General features: G+C 43.2%; 1 protein-coding gene across 2 annotated transcripts; it reads right to left on the bottom strand.

The window, feature by feature from the left end:
• Window positions 1-1,312: 1,312 nt before the first annotated feature.
• ntrk1 (neurotrophic tyrosine kinase, receptor, type 1) lies at window positions 1,313-23,822 on the bottom strand. Of its 2 annotated transcripts, XM_053611164.1 has the most exons (17): window positions 23,388-23,822; window positions 20,186-20,260; window positions 19,757-19,828; window positions 16,342-16,410; window positions 15,780-15,931; window positions 15,557-15,699; window positions 14,930-15,068; window positions 12,221-12,553; window positions 11,318-11,335; window positions 11,154-11,215; window positions 10,960-11,062; window positions 9,588-9,752; window positions 9,375-9,505; window positions 8,160-8,332; window positions 5,776-6,016; window positions 5,476-5,634; window positions 1,313-2,633 (listed from the first exon to the last, which is right to left on the bottom strand). In XM_053611164.1, the coding sequence occupies exons 1-17, from the start codon at window positions 23,573-23,575 to the stop codon at window positions 2,448-2,450; spliced, it is 2,409 nt and encodes an 802-aa protein (XP_053467139.1). In that variant the 5' UTR covers window positions 23,576-23,822; the 3' UTR covers window positions 1,313-2,447. The 2 variants fall into 2 exon arrangements, with proteins under 2 accessions (XP_053467139.1, XP_053467138.1); XM_053611163.1 differs by lacking the exons at window positions 16,342-16,410; window positions 19,757-19,828; window positions 20,186-20,260; window positions 23,388-23,822 and having other exon boundaries at window positions 11,154-11,212; window positions 15,780-15,895.
• Window positions 23,823-25,219: the final 1,397 nt, after the last annotated feature.

Raw genomic sequence — 25,219 nt, 5'->3', positions numbered from 1 at the left:
CTGTTCAGGAACCGTCCGAGGAACATAAAGAGTTCAAGGTGTCGACTCGGCCTCCGAATTCCCCAGACCTCAGTCCGATCGCCGTCTGAGATGTTCTGGACGAACGAGTCCGATCCACGGAGGTCCGAGCTCACAACTTACAGAATTTAAATAATCTGATTTCTGACTGAAAAAAAAAACAAGAAGGGATTGATCTCTGGAGCTAAATACTTTTAAAATGACAAAAATGAACATTTTCAAGAAAATGTAATAAAATGAACTATTCCAAAAATGTTAATAAATAAATAAATTCAAAACAGTAATAAATTGTGGCTTGCAACAAGACGACAGCTTGGATCCAGTTATAAAGGTGAAAACATCTCGGAGAATATTTCTCACATTTAGAAAGATTGTTGAATGATATCATGTTTCTGTTTTTTAAAATTTCTTAAACGATTAATATCTTAAGATACACAATCGCACCGTTTCTTTAACTTTACTGATAATACACTTTCTTTTTTTTCTTTTTTTTTTTAAATCTATGAACACTAAAACACTAAATGTCTTGTTGCAATAATGAAAATGTCCTTGTCTTTATTTTGTCCTAAGGGTGCACAAACTTTTGCACTCAACGTCAAGCGTTTAAAAAGAAGAAACTGACCATGGAGCTTGAGACTGAAGCTGAAATAGGAGCGGGATTGTAGGAACATTTTTAGCAGATTTATGATTTTTTTTCCAAAAAACAAAAAAAAAGGTTACAGTTTAATTTTTTTTTTTTTAAAAAAAGAGCATAAATGTATATAAATGTTATAAAAACCCAAAAGAATATAAAAATAGTTTTCTCAGATTTTTTTCAGGTTTTTGGTACGCTCTTTACTTTTATTAAGAGCCTTAACGAGCTCTTTAATGAGCTGGAAAAGCACAAACATCATCAACTGACTGCTTTTAATTAGCGTTTAGGGAGTGTCGTGTGTGTGTGTGTGTGTGTGTGTGTGTTTTAGTGGAAGAAGATGCTTCATCTGGATTGGAGTTGAATATGATGCCTCGTTAAGCATGCGCCGGCACCAACAGCTTTATTTGAACTGTAATATTTATTTGTGTAATAATGAGAAACGCCGACGCTGTCGCCGACGCTGTCGCTGAAACGGACGCGCTCCTGATTCGTGAACAGTTTCCCTCCTTTTTCCGTCGACACGAACGCCGCAGGCTGCGGTTAACGCGGCTGAAAAAGGGCTCACGATGCTACAGTGTGAGTGAAGGTCTGCTTCTGCTAAGCGGCCGGTTAGCATCAGTGCTATCAGTTCTGTGTAGAAGACCAGCAGCGCTCTTTACATTCTTCTTCAAGGCTGTTTGTCAGTTTAATGTCCGTTTCCGCCGGATTAGCATTGTGACACGGTTAGCAGTTAGCATTCTATATACAGAGTTTCAGTGGAGCTGATTAACCATCAACAAGAAGATTAGCTTACGAAGGAAAATAAATGCAGAGGAAAAAAGTCAACTTACAAACCTGTAGAACAGACATTTCAACTTTTTACACCATCGACATCATTCTGTGTGTGTGTGTGTGTGTGTGTGTGTGTGTGTAACTGTGTGTGTGTAGCTGTGTGTGTGTGTGTGTGTAGCTGTGTGTGTGTGTGTGTGTGTGTGTAACTGTGTGTGTGTGTAGCTGTGTGAGTAACTGTGTGTGTGTGTGTAGCTGTGTGTGTGTGTGTATGTGTGTGTATGTGTGTGTGTGTGTGTGTATGTGTGTGTGTGTGTATGTGTGTGTATGTGTGTGTATGTGTGTGTATGTGTGTGTATGTGTGTGTATGTGTGTATGTGTGTGTATGTGTATGTGTATGTGTGTGTGTGTAGCTGTGTGTGTGTAGCTGTGTGTGTGTAGGTGTGTGTGTGTGTGTGTAGCTGTGAATGCTGTAAATGAAATAAAACGGACATGTGATCAGAAATGGGTCGAGGGATTTGTGGTGCTGTTTAAGAATAAGGAAAGTCCAGTACATGCGATTTTAGTGCACTCATAACATGTTTCTATATAATACAGAGATTATTCACAACTGCAAGACAGGGGGCATGTGAACATTCTGATGCAATCGACTTGGCACGACACTGCGTACTTATAAAACACACAACAACAACAACAAAAAGTCAGAGATGACATACAGGGGCGATTATGTTCCTGTCGTTGGCGTTAAAATAAAATCCCAACGTTCTCCCGCTAGCGTGAACGACAGGGTCGGTTTGACTCGATTCAATTTCCTGATTTCTTCAAACTTGGAGGAGATATGAAATATGAAATATGATATGAAATGTTCTCGCCAACGTTGTCCTTCCCAGAAGTCCTGATGGACGCTCAGTTGGACCGAACAGGGAACGAGGGACTCCTGGATCTTCTTCGGTCCCCTTGTCTCTTTTTCTCAGCGCAAATTTGTCCCTTTGACCCGAACCTCCAGCCGTCCCTTCGCAGATCCGTTTCACTCCAGGATGTCCAGGTAGACCGGAGGGTTCTTGACCAGGGCTACGAGGCGGTTGTAGACTTCCTTGATGACGAGACGTTGTTGCGGTTCTCTCTGCCAGCACCCCTGCATGAGCTGGTGGACCTCTTTCGGACACGTCCGCGGCCGCTCCAACTCCCGGCCCTGCGTGATGCACTCGATCGCCTGCGCACGACGCAAACCTTCAGTCAACATTCAGGGTCTCCTCGACATTTAATGTTTGATTCAGTTTTTATTTATTTCCTTATCGCAGCGTAGCTTCTTAATCTTACATTTATTCCCACAATCCACCATTTTTCTAATCCAAATCCAAAATGGCTTCCTATTCACGCTGTTCGCTCCCTACGTAGGACGTAAAATAATAAACGCCCTACCTAGCACCCTTACGTATAATACAGAGAGACATTTGAGATCCAGCCACAGTAAATTCATGACACTCTCACTTGAGGTAATGTTTGCACTCAAACTCCTCTGTACATTCACTACAGGTTAAAGTATTGGCGCCCTTGGATGTGTTTTTGGCTGTGCGTCCGGCCGTTAAGTGAACGTCTGCCCCTGTTTACTTTCACGTTGTCTTATTCAGCCGTTTAATATCGAGTGAAAGGGTTTCACCATTGTTTCAAGGGGTTCATTGTTTTACTATTCATGCTCGATAACCTCCAGAGTAACTCCTCCTACTTTCGGGAACGAGGCGCGGTTACGGATAAGTCCTGGGTTTGTTGGTAAGACGCGTTACAACGCTTCCGACGCAGTGATAAAGAACGGTAGAATTTAGTCACTTTTTTCCAGTATAATCGTGCTTCAGTTTGTCTTTTTGGTGAAAGCCTTAAAGGTTCTAAGGTTCTCAGAGAGGGTTCTAAGTAAAACATCTTCATGAAGTTCCCAAGGAGTAGAGTGCACACTTTCCAAAAGTCAAAGGAAAGCGTTACAAAAACGATTCGATGCAAAAATATATATAAAAAAATTACATATTGGCAAAAATATGATGAATAATCAAAAACCATCTAATATTTCTTAGTATAAGATTACAACAAAGAAAATATAAGATTATTAAACCTATTTCTATAAATTTTTACCAATTTCAAGCTTGAAATAGTCTTGACCTGTCGGCAAATTTTAAGCGTTCATTTCTAGAAAGAAGCAAAATTATTTGCTACAAGAATAAGAAAGTTTTAAACTTGAAATTAGTAACATATTAGTAAGTCTTACTAAGAAATACATTTAATAATCTTATATTTGGTTAACTGTAATCTTTGAACAGTAAATACTATATAACTCTGACTATATTTAATACGTCGTCACTTGCGAAGGTGTTTTTTTTTTTCTTCGAGTGTTGACCATATATGTTTAACAGTACATAAGTACACTACTAAACTTAAACGAAATTTATTTCCTATTAAAACATTACAAGAAAAACAAATAGAATGTGATTGATCCTATTTCTTTACACTTTTACTAATTTAGTTAGAATTTTTTTTTTCTAGCAGCAGATAATTTAGCTTCTTTCTAAAAAATAAATACTTAAAATGAGCAAAATTATCTGGCAACCAGGCTATTTCGAGCTTGAAATAGGTTTAATAATGTTATATTTAGTTTACTGGGATCTTTATAACAGGAAATAGTAGATCCATTCGACTCTAATTTATTTTCGCTCGTTATTTTTAATTTTTTTTGCAGTGTCGGAAATAAAACTCGGCTTTTAATACGAGTTCAGGCAAACGCGGGTCTGCGTGTCGTGTCATCTAAGGCGAGAGTTCCTCAGGCGTCATTCCTGCATTGATCAGCGTCACGGTGGAAAGTTCCAGAGCTGGTGATTTTCGAGCGAACGTCCTTCCCACCCACCCCGTAGGCGTTGTGTCCTGAGTAATTGAATGGTGTAGTAGTCTTCCATCAGCAGTCCACTACATCATGCCCAAACGGCCTATCAATCACTCGGATGAATTAACAAAGATTCGCATTGACCCTTCTGAAATTCTGCATGGAAAGTCACGGGCGTTCTATCTACGACCCTTCCAATTACACTCCCTATAATTACCCCTGTCCATTATGAGCCGGCGAGGATTAGGTTAACGAGGTTAGGCGACGTCGGCCCAGGGTGAAGATCTGGTCTAATCGGATAAAAATCGAGCAAACGGGAAAAGCGATCCACCCTGATCTTGAAAGAAGAGAGGCTTCTCTCCCGTAATGGTGCAGTTGCGGTCACACGTAGCGTCCACTTCTCAGTCTTTAATCTGAGAGGTCTGGACTGTTCATAATACCGATAAATCCATCGATTGTTCTGTTTCTGAGTCCATAAGAGCGCAGACTGATCACGTTCAAGGGCTTGTGTTTGTACCTCACATCCCTGTTGTTCTTTCTTGTTAAAAAAAAAAAAACGCAGTTCCATGCGAAGCATTCCAGCCTAATACGCAACATTTCCTCCACCACGAGTGTTCAAAGACGTCTCTCGATTCCCCTCGATCACGGCGTGTTTACACACCTGTACATTCCCATCGTGACAATCGAAAACGTCAATAATCCACCTTGCGCTAGTTACTTAGCGATTATATTTTTGCGACTGCGTATCGTTTTTATTTTTCGTTTTTATCTCTACCTGGCACTTACGAGGCGTAGGAAAGCGGCGCAAAGGTAAAAAGCTGTCATTACAATCACATTTCGGGTCGATTTGAGAAGAAATCAAGCTGGTGAGAAGGGTTAAAGACTGATGTACAGATAAAATATTGGCACCCTTATTAAAAAAGAAGCACACATGTGTCTATAGTAGTTTTGCGCTTAAAAATACCGCGTGAGTAAGCGAGTTGTTTTTTCTAAACATAACCCTTTAAAAAAATAAAATTAAAAAATCTTATGATTATTAATATTGGCACCCTGCAATTCATTTTTAGTCACATCTCCCCTAGAAAGAATAACTAAAGAATGAATACATTATAATAATGCAATAATATACAGGAAAATATACAGGTTTTTCCCAGAGTTCTAGACCCTTCTGTATGTTTCCATGGTGTACCTCGCTGTTGGACAGCTGATACCACGGCTGTTTTCCGTAGGTGAAGATCTCCCACAGAACCACCCCAAAACTCCAGATGTCACTCTCTGTGGTGAACTTTCTGTACATGATACTCTCAGGAGGCATCCAACGAATAGGTAGCATGGTTCTTCCACCAACCTGAGACATGAGTAATGAGAGACCATGAACAATGTATAAACACCACACCTGAGGAACCTTTGAGGAACTCTGAAGTAGAGACAAGGCAAGCAATTTCATCTAATAAACAAACAGCAGAGATGAACGGGAACCTGAACCGACCCTGTAGTAATCAGTGCTGTAGATGTCTCTGGACATGCCGAAGTCGCCGATCTTCACCACGAGACCTTCACCGACCAGGCAGTTTCTGGTGGCCAGGTCTCTGTGCACGAAGTGGAGTGAGGCCAAGTATACCATACCAGAGGCGATCTGGGCTGCTATCTGGAGCATCTGCAGCAGGGTCAGCTGACCCATCGGTGGCATCTTTACCTCGTCCAGGATCCGAGCATCTGGACCATGAGCCCTGCGTGAAGAAGAAGAAGATCAGCATGTGCGATCCGTTGGAGGTTCTTAATAGATGATTCACAGATAATATTAATGATATCCAATGTTCTTGGTATGTCTTAACTCCAAGGGTTGCACTGAATCAGTGATTTTTGGAATAACAGGAAGTGCTCTGACGCTTAGTGGGTCAGGTTTTGGGCGAATGATCAGAAGGCTGTGAGTTCAAATCCCAGCACCACCAAACTGCTTGGGCAAGACTCTTAACGTTCCACTGCTCAGTTGTATCCTGTCTTAGTTGTACTGCCTATTTTATATTTCACGCATACCGTTGTTCACTCACTCACCTGCGTACTTTATGTATATTCGGGGGATCAAAAGGAACATCCACTTGATTTTACGTCAGAGACAAAACATCCCTGTCCATCATGTTTTCAAGTTTAAAATGTTTCAGACTGACCTTTCAGTAGGTTTGAAGACTACATGCGAAGTTTTTTTTTTAAAAATTGAGACCCAGTGCTAGTTTGTTTGCTCAGTTGCAGATAGCGTGCCACACGGTGCTATACCGCCCCCAGTATTTATGCTGGTATTGCACCTTTCAGATGCATAGCGTTTATTTCTGCAGATCTGCTCAAGCGACGTGGCAGTTTACCACAGGAGAGCTTAGGCAGCCATTTTGTGTACGTGTAAGTGTAGTCAAAAGGAAGTACAACCCAGGATTTAAGTGGCTTTAGATACGAGCGTTGGCCAAATGACCTCCTGCTGGAATCAGCGTTGCTTCATGCCAGATACAAAACTGAACGGTAACCTCATTTAAAAGTAAATATTCTTGCATTATGGTCTTAAATTTGGCGGATTGAAGCATACAAAACGTAACGGCACAGTAAAGCTACACCTCAACGAGCAGATTCATCACAATCCTGACCGAGCGTGCGACTTCGGATAGACTTTTCATATTTTAGAATCCATCACGATGGGGAACCTCCTACCGAACCCCATTCTGACTTTCCCTAACTCGTTAATGTTATAGAGTTGCTGAGCAGACTGAGAAAAGCCCCCCCCCCCCCCACCCCTTTCCGCAGTATCTCCATTCATCCTACTATTATTCCCTATCCATGCTGTCACTTGCTGGCCTTTCCCTTGTTCTTCAGAGGTCCCCCAATGCCATTACTATTCGTTTATAAGGCAGGTGGCAGGAGAGTAGCAGCTGTTGCACAGCCTGGAGACTCCATCCATGGACTGTCTACTCCAAATGAGATTTCCACCTCCTCAACAGCATGTGTCCCCCCCACTCCCAATCTGGCCTCAGGACCACCTGGCAGACTAGATCTTTGCGCACTGGACATTGAGTGCAATGAGACTCCTCTGTGCTGGACATATGGTCTCTTCATTTCCCACCACCGTCCACCAGACTCACACTTTTCATCATGTTTGAGAGATGAATGCAGCTCGGACGGAGCGTACAGTGCTCCTCTATGTGTAGCCGTGGCGCTTGGTGCTGACGTGGTTAGGGGGCCAGGAACTCGTTGAAATTGGGATGAACCAACTCGTACGGAAGCTTTCGAGACTGATTGCTGAAATCTGGATGGGATGAACCAACTTGTACATGCAGATAAAGTTAAAGATTAGGTCTAAGATTGACGGTAACTTTTTTTTTTTTTTTTTGATTCTGTGAGCTTGGAAAATTGCACCATTACCGTGATTCCTTTGTGATTGTGACAGGTCCAAATATATTTTAATAGACCATCCTAAAAAGTACTTTTGACATGTTCCTTGATGGAGGCTTTGTCTCCTTTAACTAACCACTTGCCATACTTAAGATCTATTAGAGTACTCGCTAATGGTTTTATATTCTATACGGCTGGCAGCTATTCAGGGGTTTTTTTTACGCGGAAGGTCTGTGAAATTCGCCGAAGAACATTGCGCGCTGTCTGTCAAGATCAACCGGAGGGAAAAGTAATAGGACCATCTTTCTTGAACACTTAAACCGCATGACCTTATGCATTAGAAGAAACCGCATCATTTTGTGAGGATTAAAGGGATATACGCTAGCTACGTTTAGATCATTAGCATGGTCAGTTCGGTTTTCGAGGTGAAGTAGTGGGATCTGACGGCCACAGATCTTTTTGCGGTCACATTTTGACGCCGAGCCTCGCGCTACTGACCTGAGGAAGCGGTTTAGGTCGCCGTGCCGCATGTACTCGAACACCATGGCGAGAGGTTCTCCGTCAGTGCACACTCCGTAGAAGCGGACGATGTGCTCGTGCTGGAGCACGGTCAGGAGCTCGGCCTCGCGCTGGAAGTCCTGCCGAGTCGACTCGTTAGCGTCCTTCAGCGTCTACACGAGAAAAACAGTCAGGAATCTACCTTGCCGATATGGTCACGGATATCTGACCAACTCTTGCTGGATTATCGGTTGAGAGCAAAAGTTTGCACACCCTTCCTAAACGAACGAATGAACGACAAGACATTAAAATGAGAGGGTTCCACCCTCAGTGCAAGTAGCAACGGCAGTCCAAACGTGTATAATAAGAATTTGTTTCACTCTCTTCTCATGGCTTTGCGTCTTCTTCCATCTCCAAACGATCGTTTTCACTGTCCTTTGATATCTTTTTAAATCCACTTTTATAAAATGACCATTATTCGATACTGTTTGATCCCTTTCACTGTTAACCCGAGCGCTCGCAGGAATCTCCCATGATTTATCAACACGGACTGTTTCAACGCTGACCTCTTTCGACACCTAAATGAGCATGTGAAAGGGGATGCAAACTTTTGAGCTTGCGTATAAAGAGAACTACTGACTGAGACTCTGCTGCTGTAATGTTTTAACATTATTTTGATAGCGAAACATTAAAGCACTCTCTCTCTCTCTCTCTCTCTCTCTCTCTCTCTCTCTCTCTCTGTTATATATATATATACTCACAGAGAGAGAATAGGGGGTACAAACTTTTGCACTCAACTGTACAGTTCCTGTCATGTTGGTGTATGCTTGTGAAGTCTTGCATGAGTTCGACTGTAGTACTACACCAGATAGCAAGAGTTTATTCCACATATAAAGCATGATATGATATTTAGTTTGTACGCCCTCTTGGTAGGGAGAACTGAAGAAGACATTTTATTTATAGCAGCGTATTCGTGTGTATATATATATATATATATATATATATATATATATATATATAAATTTTTGACATTTCTTCATTCTGCAACACATTTGAGGAGTGGGGTGGGGCGGGGTGGGGGATTGTATTAACGTTTGCTCTCGGTCGTATGACCCATGGATGCATATTTGCGTCTCCTCGTACTGAGCGTCAGAGACGGTGTGTCGGTGCAAAATGTTTTTTTTTTGAAACGGCGTCTGCAATGAGTCGTCGTACCTTTATGGCCACCAGCATCTTGTCAGTGTCGGGACAGAGGTTAGCGCACTCGGCTAAATAAACCTTCCCGAAAGCTCCTTCGCCCAGCTCCCACTTCAGCATGATGTCCTGCCTCTTAATGTGCTGCACACCTGCAACGATTCACTCCTCACGTCACACGTTTCTCAGAAGCAAGAAAAGCAGAAACGCGCTAGAGGAAAAGCATCCACTTACACATGTCCTTGTCTTTGATGATGCCGCAGAAGTACTGCGGGTTCTCCACAAAGCTGGAGAGCCCGGGGTCCAGCATGCCTTCGTCCGAGGAAGGAGGACTCGCTCCGAAGTTCATAAAGCGAAGCGAGACGGCCAAGTCGTCTTCCTTCCCTAGAACAGACGAGCCTGTTAACACAAACACGGGATCAGGAAAAGAAAAGAAAAAAAAAAGCGTTTTAGACCCGAATACACCTGAAATCTGTCTGATTTTTATCCCGGATCATTTCTTTTCTACTTTTACTTTATATGTGTAAAATGGCTTATAAATGCGTTCTAACATGTTATGAATGTAACCCAGAGTCGATTCTACATACAGCCTTGATAGAAAATGTTGCCAGAAATGTTTCGATTATAGATTTACATAAACACAAACTTGTAAGGATAGGAAAGTTGTATAGAAATGGCTGTATTTCCTGGTCGAACCGTGAACACAGGACGCGAGGGCATCTACGCCGGATCTACGCAGCTGGAGGAACATGACGGAGCCTCGAGGCTGGAGACAGGAGACGTGAGACCGGCTTCGCTTAGCCGCTCCGGTGACTCGAAAGCCTCGGCTCCGTCGCTCTTCTTTAACGGCTCGTGTTTGGCCGCCTCTCCTCGTGCTCTTTACTTTTGCAGAGCGTAATTAAGACTTGGCAGCACGTCCTCCTGCAGGCTGTCAGGCTGACCGTGAGCAAACTTACAGCTCTAGTGGAAACCGTATACCGGCGCATCACTTAAAATGCGACGGCGTGTCCAGCGAAAGCGCTCGAGTTACAGGACGAGGTGTTTCGGCCGCGCGCGTTTCCCGGCATCGTGTGTTCCCGATTGATTTCTACACGCCGTCGCCGTGTATTACGTTCTGGCTCGTCGATTCGTTTTCTCGAACAGCAAGCCCTGATCGTTTCTGTCGTGACGTCCTGAACGTAAACACGTGCGGTCGTTCATATCGATACGGTGGAGTGTTCTGCATGGAGACGTTTTATGTCATGTTTATGGAAGGAGTCTCCAGTTTAAGCGCTTTGTGTGAGTCAGAAGTAAAGCTGTGATGGCTTTTACAACATCCTGCATGGACTGTAAACGGATTAACGGTACAACACGCCTTCATTTAATCGACTCAGGGCCGTAGTTGTTGGCAAGTTGCTGTGGTGTATGAGGAATAAAACACATCAGGGTGCGCTGTTATGAGAAAATAATCAACTCGAACGCGGTCACAGTGAGCCTGCGTCGTCACACCGCGCTGCTGTTGATTATTTTCCTCTAACAGTACAACACAGAGGTAGTGTAATGTATGTGTGTACCCTTTATTCACTAATAATGATGGGATTTTTTTACACTGGGCCTCCAGACTTACGATGGATGCCGAACTTGGAGTGTTGCCCGCACTTATTGATCACCAACACCATGATGATCAGGAACTTGCAAGCGAATACAGCGAGACCCACAGCGACAGACACCTGCAAAGGCAAAAACACAACGCAGCGATGAGTTCTACCACGACGGACGCGTTTAACGGTCCGCCAGAACCCGTATCCGTCACGTTCTTACCCCGAACAGCCGGTTTTCCAGGTTCTCCGTCACGCCATCGGTCGACTGGTTAGCAGGCGCTGCTGAAAGAAACGTTACCGAGTGCGAATGGGGATCTATTATCTAACACAAAGGAGTCAAACGTAATGGAGTAGAATTAGGAAAGTGGATTTTAGAGGACTTACTTGGGTCACTGGTTAGCACTGGCATGTGTCAGAGGGAGGGAGAGAGAGAGAGAGAGAGAGAGAAAAGACAGAGATGATTATCCTTTGAGTTTTAAATATATATATATAAAAATTATGCTCTAATTCAAAAGATCCGACAGGGTTAAAATGCCATTTTCACATTCTCAAGTAGCGTTCTCAAGGATTAGTGCTTTAGCTGATTAGGTCTGCTTTGATTACTGTAATTTCAGTTCATTAAGAAAACAAAAGGCTTACTTTTTCCCTTCAAAACAAACCCGCAAATGCAGACGGACATAAAAAAAAAGAGCCGATTGTCTAATAAAGGTATGAAATGCTGAAGCTTGAACATTTGCAAGTAGTAAAGACGGTTAAAAAAAGATAATAAACTGAGTGCGCTGTTTGTAAAAATATTCTAAATAATCTGTCATTTATGTAACAGCAGCCGCGTTGCACGAAACACAACGTTACCATAGCGACGACCATGGTTTTGTTACAATTACGTGATTTTATTGATCTTTTTTCGTTACTAATATTAGCTACGTTTGCTATCTGGATGATATAGCGCATAGGCTTCGGGGCTAACGGTCAATGATTAGCCACGTCATCATCATCATCATCATCATCATCATCATTCGCTATTATAATTTGCATACGACTGCCTTTATTTAATGAGATCACTACCTGGGTGCATAGCCCCGCCCATCAATTATGACTTTACTAAATTCTCTTTGCTTAAATGTAAAAATGGGGAATGTTTTAAGAAAACGATACAGATTTATAGATTAGCTTATATAGATTATAAGAAGAGTGAACAATCGTGCGTTTGAGTATTTTCATGGACAAACGTTGACTTTAGCACATTTAGCACATTTCTCTCCTATAACAAGCTTCTCATGTTCTCACCAGGGATTATGCCTTCAGGGTCGAAGGGGTCGAACGGGTTTTCCATGAACTTGCCGCTGGCCGTGGCCTGGGCTTGGCCCAGCGTGTTCTCCACGATGAGTGTGTAGTAGCCGTTGTTGAGGTGAGTGGGCTTGTTGAGGAAGAGGCAGCCATGTTGGACGGAACCGTCGTCCGAGTCCGGGATGAGCTGCGTGTAGGTGTACATGGTCTCCATCAGTGGCATGTTGTTGTACAGCCACCTGATGCTCGGTGCTGGATTGCCGTCCACGGCGAAGGGGATGCACCAGTGATGCTGCGGCTCCGGCGGCTTCAAGAACAGGATCCTCACCGGGACTGGAGGAGAGACGGAGGCGCAACGTTCGGTAAAAAACCATGATAAAAAAAATACAAAATAATAACTCATTTGCTTAATGATTAATGAATGAATAATTGTCGTATAAGCTTTAAAATACATCAATTCTGTCTTTTATTAATTACGGCGTAAGCTCGATAAACCAATTAATAAACACTTTTATACAGTGAGTAATTATTATATAAGGTTTAGAAGTCGTTTGCTATGTTTTTATTAATGATAAAGTGTACAGTTAAGAAACTAGGTTAATAAACCCATTTTAATCAGCTGATATGTATCTTACTAGCTCATGTTTAATTAATGATCGATTAACGAATCGTCATCGTCTGATGTTTCAAATACATTGTGTACCTCGCATTAATAGTGAGGTATGAACGGTTAAAACCTTCATAATAAAGCCTTCGTTTCAATCATTACTTAATAATAAAACAGGCAAAGCTTCAATGTTTAGAAAGCAGTGGAGTTGAGATATTTGCATATCTGTAAAATATTCGTTTAAATGTTTCATTAATGTGCTGATGCTAATTATATGGCGGTGCTGTTGTATTCTGGATTCTGATTGGTCAGATTGGTGTGAACAAGAGATCCAAATTCCTACTAATATATTAAGAAAGATTTAGAAGCCGTTTTAATTAGTGAACTAAATATTTCCTGATTTTTTTTATTTATTGTAAGCTAAATGTTGACATTACTGACAGTTTGTGCTTCAAAATGAATGATTTCGAACCCTCATAGTACTATCACAGACTTATCCATGCAGATTTATTCAGTATAACCGCATCTCCAGCTAATTCTGTGATACGCAAACGTAACAAGGCTAATTCGGGAATGCTAGCATGGTAACGCTTTCTCAGAAGCTGTGTCATAATTTCCCCATCAATCAATAGACTCCATCTACACTCTAAACCTGTTGACCTGTCATGAATAATAAATCTCAGCCTGTTTTAGGGAAACTAACCGCAAGGAGCACCTGGACGCCAAGCGGATGTAAGATGCCGGAAACCTTTCTCGTATCGGCGAGGAACATGCTGACGCTCGCGGCCCGTTCCTCTGCTCTTAACCTGTGACCCTGTCTCCTAAAAAGTGCTTTGCAAGGAAGAAACACAGCCAGTTGTGTCGTATGGCAAAAGGATTCGCAGCGTTCAGGAACACGCGTGAGCACTGAAGCTAAAGGAGTTATAATATAATATCCCTCATCAGTCCCGGGAAAAGATGAGAGGTGGAACTAACGGCGCTGAAAGGAGTTGTACAATTCTACCGAGTCGAATCCGGTCCGGCTGTTAGGCAGTAATTAAGCCCAGGCTGTTAACGAGACGCAGCCCATTAGGCTAGCATGATTAGCAGCTAACGTGCTTAGCGCCTGCCAATCAATCCTCACAATTATGTTTCCGGACTATGAGGGGGCTGGGTGAGAGAGGTCCATTAGCACAGGACAAATAAGATCAGACGACAGTTATCTTCCCATTTCCCTGCCAGTCATTATCACTCCCATGACGGTCATACATTTGTCCTTCTTTCCAAACAGGAGGTGATAACGATCCGTTTCACTGTAAACATTATTAAGTTATCATTGACGCTTAACTCTGTTCGTTGCGGTGATAAGGATGCATGTCATACATCCTGTTTGTATCTACATATTCACAAGCTGCGATTAAATCCTAAAACGCTTTACGTTTCACACGCTTGTGTTCAGCAGAGGCTCGTGATTATAGATTACGGTGTAGCAGGACGACGTTAATAATGGCATAACCTGAAACAAAATGAAGTCCGCAGGCTATTACGCTTAACTATCCAGAGAACGTACAGTCATGCAGAGTGCAAAATGTCCGGCCTGACTACATCTCCACACAGAAAGCCTTTATGTGGGAAACAAGGTCACTGTGGTGCGCACACATTTCTATTATACAGACATCACCCACTCGCTAAATCCTCCTTTCCCTTTCCGTATTTTGAATATATCTTGGTTCTGTACATCATGGACACGCTACTTGTTCTTACGCTTTACCTTTGTTTGTTTGTTTCATTCCATTTATTTGCTATAGAATAAGATCCTGGCGGTATTTTTGTAAACTGGCGCAATTTGTTTGGGGGGAAATTACACATCTGGCAACCCTGTCATTAACGTTCCTGTCTGCTGCTCCTCCGCTGAACGTCGGGGCAGCGTGATTCCAGCCCCGTTGGGCCTCTGTTTATTAGCGCTTGTTGCCGTTCCCATTTTTGACCACTAGGTGTGACAATACCTGATTGCGAAACATCTAGAAGGGTGTCTATTGTAATGTAGCTGGTAAATAAACCGGATTCAGATTCGGTTTTGGTTGTCCAAGCAGTGCAGAGTTCAGAGATTTAATAGAACTTACACTCGATGTTGAGCTGTACCATCGCCTCTCCTGGGCCCGCTTCGTTCTCCGCCTCACAGGTGAGATTGTGCAGGTTGTCCACATTCGACACATTTAACAGGTGAAGCACCAGCTCCAAAGTGGAGCCCCAGATCCCACGCTACACACACACACACACACACACACACACACACTTATAATGGCGGTCAAGAGACTGAGTAATAGCATGAACGTACACTGATTATGGAGTCAAATTTCTTGCGTACTCTTCCCATGTGACATTTTGCGATTGATTATGGAAACGTTCGTACGGAGATGACTTCACGTGCAGAGCTTGCCGTTTTATCCCCCCCATGAGACGCCATATTGGATTACATCCCTCGAAACAACGCAATAGTGTGCAGATTTTTTGGAAGGAGTCTCCAGTGTCAGAGCTTTGTAACACTCGGAGGTAAATCTGTAACTTTTATAGCTGCTGTAACGTAAGTGAGAACTGGAACTCTAACTTGTTTCGTGAACGTTCCACGACGTTCAGTTCTTTCTATCCAACGGCAATCCCAACAGGAAACGGTTGTCTTTTTTTATCGATTGAAAAAATGTCAAATGCCATCGACGACTGTAAACCTTCCTAGAAACATTGCACTGTACCTGCAGAATAAAACTGGAATTAAGGTGCTCCGTCCTCCATCTAATACTCGGCACTGGAACGCCGCTGACCTGGCACTCGAACGTCAGATTTCCACCCTCCTTAATGGTGAGTACTGGAGCATTGATGGACACCTCAGGAACACCTGAACAACAGGAGACTGGTGTTGGAGACGTCGTAAATCAAGACGTAAATCCAGGTTTTCCTCCTAACACGTGCACTTACTGCAGTTCTCCATCACGAATCTGTTGAGCCGAACGCTGCTGCCGTTGTACCAGCAGCTCTGTTGGCTGTCGATGTCGACCCGCTTCATCTTCTGCCACTGCTGAAGCCAGTACAGGCCACACGAGCAAGTAAGAGGGTTATGCCTCAGAACCCTGAGAACGTAAAGAATGGTTTATTCTTGCTTTGATACACGTTGGATACACGATAGACGTGTGTTATTCGTCACACTTTCAGGAACCTGCCATCAGAAAGGGAGTTCCAAGAGGATCCTCTGTTTATTGATCGATGGAGAAAATATACAAATATACACGGTTAGAAAAAGAGTTCCTTTAGGGTTCTTCGGCTAATCAAGTGTTCGTAAATGCTTCAGAACAAAAGACATTACAAAGACAGTACAGACCACACCTTCACCTAGAGGAGTCTAAAGAAAAACAACACAAACGGTCCTCTGTAGAATCCTACAACCTTCTCCTTCCCAAAATCTTCTCAGGTTTGCTAGAAGACTCTTAAATACCCAAAGAACCACTGAAGGACTCTTGATGAAGTTTAAGATTGCACTCACAGGTTCTGCAGAGGAAGCGAGTGGAAGACCTTCCAGCCGATGTGCATGAGCGAGTTTGTGGCCAGGTTCCTGTGCGATCCAAGAAAAAGCGTGAGACACCACAGAGAACATTTGAGCCATTAAAGCGTTAAGCAGGAGCGATCCTCTGCTAACGTCACCGCTGACCGCAAAAGTCATGCATCGTACATCCTTCTCACCATCACAACAGTTCTCATGTGACATTTGCAAATTTGTAAATACACCACGTGTCTCGAATCACCTTACTTTCGACAGAGTTACTGCGACTTGTCGTTTGAGCTCCGCCCCTCGAGCTGTCGGGTTACACCCACACTTCGATCGAGTTGTGAGTATAGCCGGGCGACAAACGGATTTTATTTGATCACGATGAACTTACAAATGGACTAATCCGAATCTTAGACGGTGTTACGATTACTATGATCCATCGGATGTCGTGAGAATCCAGGGTATGACATCAGACAGAGGTACGCCGCAGTTCTAATTAAATATAGAGGTGAGTAATCGAGGTGAGTAATTTCTCAGTAGCGTGGTCGTGCATCCTGATTAAGCAGTGTGACTTGGCGGATCCCAAGCAGCCCAAACAGGCTACAAAAACAAGAACGTACGTATAATTTTTTGAGTAACTACTTCCCATGTTAACTTCTACACCGACGCTTAGCTTTATTACACCACGAGAATCGTATACCGTAAAGGGTTCCTGCGGAAATCTCCGCTTGGAGTGCTTATTGGGCGGATATGAAAAACTACACACTGTAACCATAGTAACACTCTTCCCACCGCCCAGTCCTAGCTCGTGTCAACTAACTAACTAACTAACTAACTAACTAACTAACTCTAGCTGGCTGTCTAGATTAGAGTTATTATTATCAGCAATGGAGATGAAGTAAAGATCGGTGTTCGGAGGTTGTTTGCCTTCACTGTAGCGTAGAAAATGAAGGGAATTAGTTTTCCGAGTGGCACAACAGAAAAGCTTCTCAGGAAAGAGAGCAAACATTGCCTGCTACCTCTCCATGGGGTGGGGGCGAGGTCATACTCCCACTCCCCTGTCAATCGCAATGATCCTAGCCAATCATGGACCTTTGTGAGCTCGTGCATGGAGAAGCGGGCGGATAATGCTTTCCTCTGATTATGTATACGCCGCCCTGAGACACAGCATGAGCAACAGTTTGGAAAGATGTGGTTGGCTTCATGTGTCTCAGAGGAAGTTGGCTAGTGGGTTGGAATTAGCCATGACCAAATTATGAAAATGGCAGGAAAATGAAAAAAAAAAAAAAGAAAAAAGTCAAGACATGTTGTTATATTAGTTCAATATTCGCTCACTAGCAAGACTCCATTTTAACCAGCACTTTGTCCTCCATGTTTGATTTTCTCGCTTCCCCTCCATATAGTAACTCTTTGCTAGCGTGCTTCGTAAAAGTTTTGTTTGTTTTTTTTTAAACATTTTTCAACTTTGAAATCTCCACTGTAATGATTTATAGATGATATACCTCTTCCTGTAAAAACAAGCATGAGCGCTGCCTTATATTTATCCTTGCTGCCAGTTCTGAGTTGAAAATCCCTTTTGCTTCACAGTCTGTGTCTACGAGGAGGCCAGAGGCTTGTCAGATGAAAACAAAGGCCAAAATGACAGCAAGTGACGGCTTTCGGGATGCAGGACACTTAAGGGATACAGATTCTCTGTGGCGGGACTAATGGGGGCCAGCAGGGGTTCAAATATTTGTTTTCCCCGTCGTCAAAAGTTCACGTCAGATGGGTGAGCCATCAGGGCCTATCTATTACCGGCTCGATTCCTCTGCATTGCCATGGGGAGGGCACGAGGGGGGCGGGGATAGCAGCTGCCACTTAGTATTGGAAGAAAGCACACTTGTCGATGGTTTGAGATGCGATTATTAACGTGGCGAGAATTCCGAGAGATCGGACGAATAAAACAGAACACGTACTGTATTCCTGCTCTGTTAGTATGTTATATATTGTATTATCCATCTCTTTAGCCTTGAGTATTCCAAATCTCTCTCTCTCTCTCTCTCTCTCTCTCTCTCTGCCTCGCCTCTGATCTTAGAGACACATCTGCTCCCACTACACATCGCTCTGTGAAATATTGATTGAGTCATAATGGACCCTTAGTGGAGTGTATTTATTATGCATCAGCTGTCAATAAGACGCCAAAGTGAGCGAGTAAAAGGTGACTGCTGGATGTCGGATCCGATTTCGTCCCCCTCCTCCTCATCTCCATGCTCGCCACCGGCTCCCCAAATCCCACGCCAGCGCCTCCTCCTTGACCGCTATCGCCCCCGTCGACAACACCAAGCATGTCGCACAGGCAACGAGGGAAAGACTACAAGATGGTGGCGATAAGGGTCACAGCTGACACGAAGCCGCCTCTGATTACACGTGTTTCCACAACAGCCTGACCTCTGAACTCGAAAACAACCAGCCCTTATTCTTCAGACCAGTCTTTCTCCGGTTCCGCCCGATCCTTTAATTCGTTTCACGTAATAACAGGGTCCGTGTCGCCTTCTCAAATCCGAGCGCAGGAATTCAGTTCTGCAAATGCAGGGTTAGACGACAACCCGGCGACTGCTGAATTCTGCATTCTGATTGGTCAAAACGTGCCGCGTTATAAGCTCCGGTTTATATCGACGCGTTCGTTCCGATACCTTAGCGTTTCCGTAGTAACGGCTCATACGTACACAGGGGCTCGTACGGCGGACGCTCCTTGTAAACGGATTTTAAAAAACGTGTGTAATCTATATGTTTTCCGTAAGGAGATGTTTTTTGTTTTTAAGGAAGGAGTCTCCAGTGTCGGAGCTTTCGGACAGTCAGGTGCAGGTAAAGACGACAAATTGGGTCAAAATTGCGTTTTCCGGACGTTCCACGGCATTAAATGTAACCGTAAATGGCTAAAAAGTATGACGTGTTGTTGTTTAATGAAGAGGAAATTGTAACTGTTGGAAAATTGCTGCGGTATAAGAGAAATAAAACGCTTCAGGATTTGCTATTATTATTATTATTATTATTATTATTATTATTATTATTATTATTTTTAAAGGTGTTATAATTTACAAGGATCATTTTCAACAAATCCCCCATGAACACACCTTGGTTTAATCCTTCTTGGTGTGAATTTGATTACAAATCCCTTTAAACCTTCTCATTCGGTCATCGGTCCTCAGTGACGCATCTCGAGTTCTAGCTCCTGCGACCGGACGGCGTATTCCGCGCTGTCGTTTAAGCGCCGAGCGGTTCTGATAACGCTCCTGTGGTTTTGTCACCTGATCCGAAGACGACAATCAGCAGTTCTGTCAAAAAGCAGCGACCGGCGATGACTGACACTTACAAACGAGGACACAACAGGAGATGGCGGGAGAAATATATAAATATATATATATATACTCACACATATTGCAGCTTTAAGTTGTATTGGAAGGCTTTATTGGAGATGAGGAACAAGCCGCAGTCTGTAACTGTGCTGGAAGGAAAACCACACACACACACACACACACACACACACACACAGGGTGAAGGGTGGTCCAACAGCCAGTCGACGATCATATCTTTAGACAAAGTCGTACATCACGCCTGATTAGTTCTAATCTCATAAGTCAGGCTAATCGTTTCATGACCCGATGGACCAAACAACCAGAAAACATTTTTAGCTGCATGTTGAGTCTTTTTTATTTATTTATTGATTTATTTTAATCTGAAAATAATACACTAAAACATACATACTGACCCTGATGACACCGCCATCCGAGTTACAGGGAATCAACACGTATGTTTTCTAGCTAACGTGTACAGATTTTTACACGATCCTTTAAATACTCACAGGTTCTTCAGCTCTCGATAGTTAACGAAGTCCACGTCTGTGATCTTCTCCAGGTTCGGCTGGTTCTCGATGTAGCTGTACGTGTCGAGACGTGATGAAACGACGTTACGGACAGATCGTCTATTTATTTTTACTTTCTCATACTGTATCACACGTTATACCGCAGCGCTGCTGAATTCTGGATTCTGATTGGTCAGGAGGTATTTTCTGTAACAGCAGGTCTATAGTTACCACTCCATCACAGGGACTTGTACGGTCATGCTCGTATATTTACATACCCCTAGCAGAATCTGATAAATGTTAATAACTGAAAATTTTTTTTTTTTTAAAATACAAGGAATCGTTAAAATTGTGTTTCGTTTTTTTAATCTAGTCCCGCCCTGAATACCCTATTTCACATAACAGACGTTTACGTTATAGTCCACAAGACACGATGATAACTGGATTTACACAAACGGACCGGTTCAAAAGTTTCCACACGCTCGATTCTTGCTACCGTGTGTCGTTAGCTGGATTATTACAAAAGGTGCAAACGTTCACTGATGCTCGAGAAGGCGACACGATGCATTACGAGCCAGGGGGGTGTAAACTTTTGAACAGGATGATCGGTGTAAATTGTTGTTATTTTGTCTTCTGGGAAACATGTAAATATCTCATGTAGCTTCTGAAGGGCGGGGCTAAATGAAAAAAAACCAAAGATCTTTAAATAAAATAATAATTTACACCGATCATCCTGTTCAAAAGTTTACACCCCCCTGGATCTTAATGTACCGTGTTGCCTTCTCGAGCATCAGTGAACGTTTGCACCTTTTGTAACGGTCGTGTACGAGTCCCTCGGTCGTCCTCAGTGTGAAAAGACGGATCTGAACATCTTATAAACGCTGATGGAAAGGACTCGGATATGCAGAAGATGCCGGAAAAGTAAGGAATGCGCAGGACCTGGAGGATTTCTCTGAAGAACAGTGGGGAGTTTAACTGCTCGGGACAAAACAAGGGACTCATGAACACAAAAACTATCACAAGACATAAACACATCCTGTCGTTGATCGCCCAGGTAACGAGAGAGAGAGAGAAAATATAAGGAGAGTGCCGGGGAAGGAACGACTGTTTACAGCTGCTATAACGTAAGTGAGAACTGGAACTGACTCGTGAATTGTTCGTAACTATAAATAAACGAGACGTACGACATGCAAAAAAAAAAAAACGTAATCTTCATCAGATCGCTGTGTGATGTGCCGTTACAGGAAAATAACCGAGTTCGGGGTGTCAACAGTAACGTAAACAGTAAACACACCACGCCGTCAAGGATTATTTTCCTTTAACGGTACGACATGTCGTATCTAATCAGAGACCGGCTTCAGGTCCGAATCGTGACGTTACACTACAGTTTGGTTAAAATCACGTCTCAGAGACTCTTACAACTATTAATAGGTTACTAATGATTTTATTTATTTATTTATTTATTCATTTTTGCTTAACTGTATATCTGAGAACATTTATTTATTTTATTTTTTTAAATCGGAATATTAGCTCTGCTTCTTTTTGTTATCTTTCCCTGCTATATAAAGATTAGAGGATCGTGTGTCACTCAATACGTTTTAGAGTACACTCTAAACTGATAGTCAAACCGGACCAGAGTATGTACAACCACAAAACTAATTATAAATAAATAAATAAATCTAGTCTACAGCAGTGGAAATGGCAGGAAAACAGCGAAGGTATCGAATGCTGCCCCAGTGCACGCTCGGGTTACCTATCGTATTCTCAATTAAGGGAATCTTCATCTTTTATGCAGTATTTCCAGACGCCTGTTTGCGACTTGGAATCGAAACGATTGGCATAGATACGACTCGATGGATGAAGAAATGAAGAAGAAGAAGACTTATTAGAACCGGGACTACTCGTAAACACGGTAATACGGATCGTCCTGAACGTGTTTCGCTCTCAGTCCTCCACTGTGCGACGCAGTCCAGAGCACCAGCACATATTTATTTTGTGTCTGATTGAGCCATAGGGCTCGTAACGTGATTACAGGGGAGGTGGGACGAGGATCTTGAACCACCCTCGCTTATTTGATTGAGTCAAGTGGGTAATATTTCATCTATTGTTCTCGGCATTTGTCGGCGATTCGCAGAATTGAATTTATAACATGATGCATGATGAATTTCTGCTGCTGCTTTGGAGGTAATGGCTCCTCGTTTGATGGTAGTGAGGTAATGCTTCTCTTCCCAGCAAAAGTTATGTCCCTGCGTCTTACTAATATAGAAAATGGCTTTTGTTTCACGAGTACAAGCGTTCCGTGTAAACACATCGTATCGTGAAAGAGCTCGAGGAAACACTGTATGGTCATACCGATAGGATAGGGTTCACGAAAACCTGGGTAGCTACCTGTTTTTCTAATAATAATAATAATAATAATAATAATAATAATAATAATAAATCATGAAGAGAGCGTTTGGAGAACGAGAAATGATCGGCTCAATGATATAGCACAAAGTTGCACAGACTCCTTTATACCTTCTTGTATATTATTGTATGAGTCTGAAGACCTTGCCAAAGTTCTCTTATCAGTGTTTAAAGACACAGCATTCTTATTTGCGATAACGAGTCCAGAATGTCAGCAACACCGAGGCTCTTAATGACCAGGACAGGAAATGCACTGAATTTACATTCCTTAAAAAAGTATTCCAGTAAACCCCTCTCCGCCCCCCCACCCGATTGGAAGCTCCTATTAAGGAAGCAACATCTCTGAGATGTTTACCCAAATCTAAGTGCAGTGACCCCACAGGATGAACCACAGGTCCAAATCATGCAGGAAATGTCAAATCCCAAGCGGTTATGACACAACATTTGGAAGACGGTTCGACAAGAGTGCAGCTGTACTGAAGAGTAAAGTCCTGAATAAAGTTAAGGTTAGCGGTATCTTTCAGACTGGTTCTGTTTTCTTCCCGTTTCTAATGAGTCCGAACTCTACGTAATGGACTTTCTTAAATGAAAACTCTTGGACTGATGAGCAGATCCGTAAAACCTTTCTAGAAGGTCTGGGATATCTCGTAATGGAAATGCATGCAGGTCGAGTACCTCGATCGAACACCGTGCGATACTTTCTCAAAAGCGAAGGAAACACGTCAACAACGTGCAACAAACATACTGAGAACCCTAGACCTGACAATCAAACTTTTTTCTCCCAAACCCGACTCACATTTCTGTGACGTTCTCACTGTCCTGCTGTGCCAGCACCGGGATGTTGTTGATGCCGTCCTCTTCCAAGCACTGGAGCATGGCGAAGGAACAGCGGCAGGCCCCGGGGCAGCCGACCCAAGCTCCTGCTGCCAGGCTGAGCATCAGGGACAGAGCCAAGGCCACCTGGCGCACGGCCCTGCCAGCCATGGTGAGTGTGACCTGCCCTCGGTTCTCTTCACCAGCGAGCTGCACGACGGGATCTCTTGGCTTGTAAGGTAGTTATTGAGCCACTGGAGCAGCAGTGAGGCAAGGGCCTGTGGGAAGAGTGGGAACAGTGCTGCTGCTTCCTCTCCTTTTCCTCGCCTCTCCTCTTCTCTCCTCACTGCTTCAGAGTCAGAGATGGAGAGAGGGATGTCAGGGGAGGGGCAAAGCAGTCCATTAGCTGGCGGGGTGTGAAAGGGGAGAGGCGAGAGAAGAGGTGGCGGTGGGGGTCGAGTGGAGAACAGATAGACAGAGTGCCGTGGTCATCAGACACCTCCAGGACATGAGCGGAAGCCGGCCAGAAGACCGAACGGTGCTGCAGGTGGACGGGATCGAGAGCAAGGCCAACACCTGTTGGAGGGAGGAAGTGAAGGATCAGAGAACAGACGAGTTCCTGGTTGGATTTATCGCTAGGAGATGTCCAAACATCCGAGGCCGAAACATCAAACGATGAAGATGTTCCAAAATGAATTCCTGAGAGATTAAAAGCCTCATCAGGTTTATCAAATATCTCCAGTTTTTCACACAAATCTCCACATCGATGAAGACGTAACTGGACCTTGTTTTGGTGCTGGGTTTTTTTTTGTTTTTTTTTTTTTGTGTCCAATAAAAAACAACAACTGCACACTCAAACCTAACATACACGGGCTTTTGTCCTTGAGACACAGACTTTTTTTTTCTCCCAGAATCTCTTCTAGGAATAAACGTCGAGCCCAACCCCCGTCTGTCTCCCTGGCCATACGCACGAGAGTAAGGTCATAGTGCGCCGACCACAATTACCGAAACTGAATTGCCCTTTTTCTGTGTCGGCTTCGGGACACGGCGCTGGTCCTTCCTCACGTTCTGTCCCAACGACAGACGCACGAAGTACAAAACCATCTACTGTGGCGTTCAGGGCTGTTATCCTAAAACACCGTCTTTAAGAGTCTGAAAAGATCTTTTCAGCACCTTCAAAGCAGGAGCTCAGGAAAAAAAGCTTTTAAGCCCATTTCACACATCTGGCTCCTTGCAGAATTATTATTATTGCCAAGTTGTTTACCTCTTTATACCCAGCTTCAGTCAGCCATTGATTTATTTCTCCTTTTTTTTTTTTTTTCCTCCCAGACCTTCCCTGGCTGGTTCAGAAATAACTTAAATGGCAAGAGGCATCCTTTAAAAAAATAAATAAATAAAATTGAATTCATTATTTTTTTAACGAAACCCTTGCTGTTCTTTATGATATGTACAGACTGGCAACTCTTCACATGATGGAGATTTTTATGGTTTTAATGCTTCTGTTTTCAAGCATTTCACCTCATCATGTGATGAGACGTGTCAGCGTGTGACCGGTTTCGAATGAACTTAAATCCCACACATTATTCGTCCATTCTCGAACGTCTTCTCTTTAGATTAGACCTGTAGTAATAATTTCCTCTGCTTGTTTACCATTGGCTGTTACCTTTGAGCGTCCCATCTGTACCATTTCCAAACGGAAAACATGTCACGTTTCTGAAGGAAAACGTGTCCGAACTTCCATTTTACGTTGTCTTTAATATAACGTATTTAATAAATAAGAGTATACGAATTATCCATCCATCCATCTTCTATACC

This window comes from Ictalurus furcatus, chromosome 23 (genome assembly GCF_023375685.1).
Source record: "Ictalurus furcatus strain D&B chromosome 23, Billie_1.0, whole genome shotgun sequence".
NCBI lineage: Eukaryota > Metazoa > Chordata > Actinopteri > Siluriformes > Ictaluridae > Ictalurus > Ictalurus furcatus.
Note: the sequence above shows the minus strand (reverse complement) of the source record. Positions and strands in the feature narration are given on the sequence as shown.

Coding starts and splice junctions, on each gene's coding strand:
- ntrk1 (XM_053611164.1), bottom strand. CDS start 23,575: ATGGCTGGCAGGGCCGTGCGCCAGGTGGCCTTGGCTCTGTCCCTGATG. Junction 15,932..16,341: donor TCGCTTCCTCTGCAGAACCT/GTGAGTGCAATC, acceptor TTACGTTCTCAG/GGTTCTGAGGCATAACCCTC. Junction 11,063..11,153: donor TGGAAAACCGGCTGTTCGGG/GTAAGAACGTGA, acceptor TTGCCTTTGCAG/GTGTCTGTCGCTGTGGGTCT.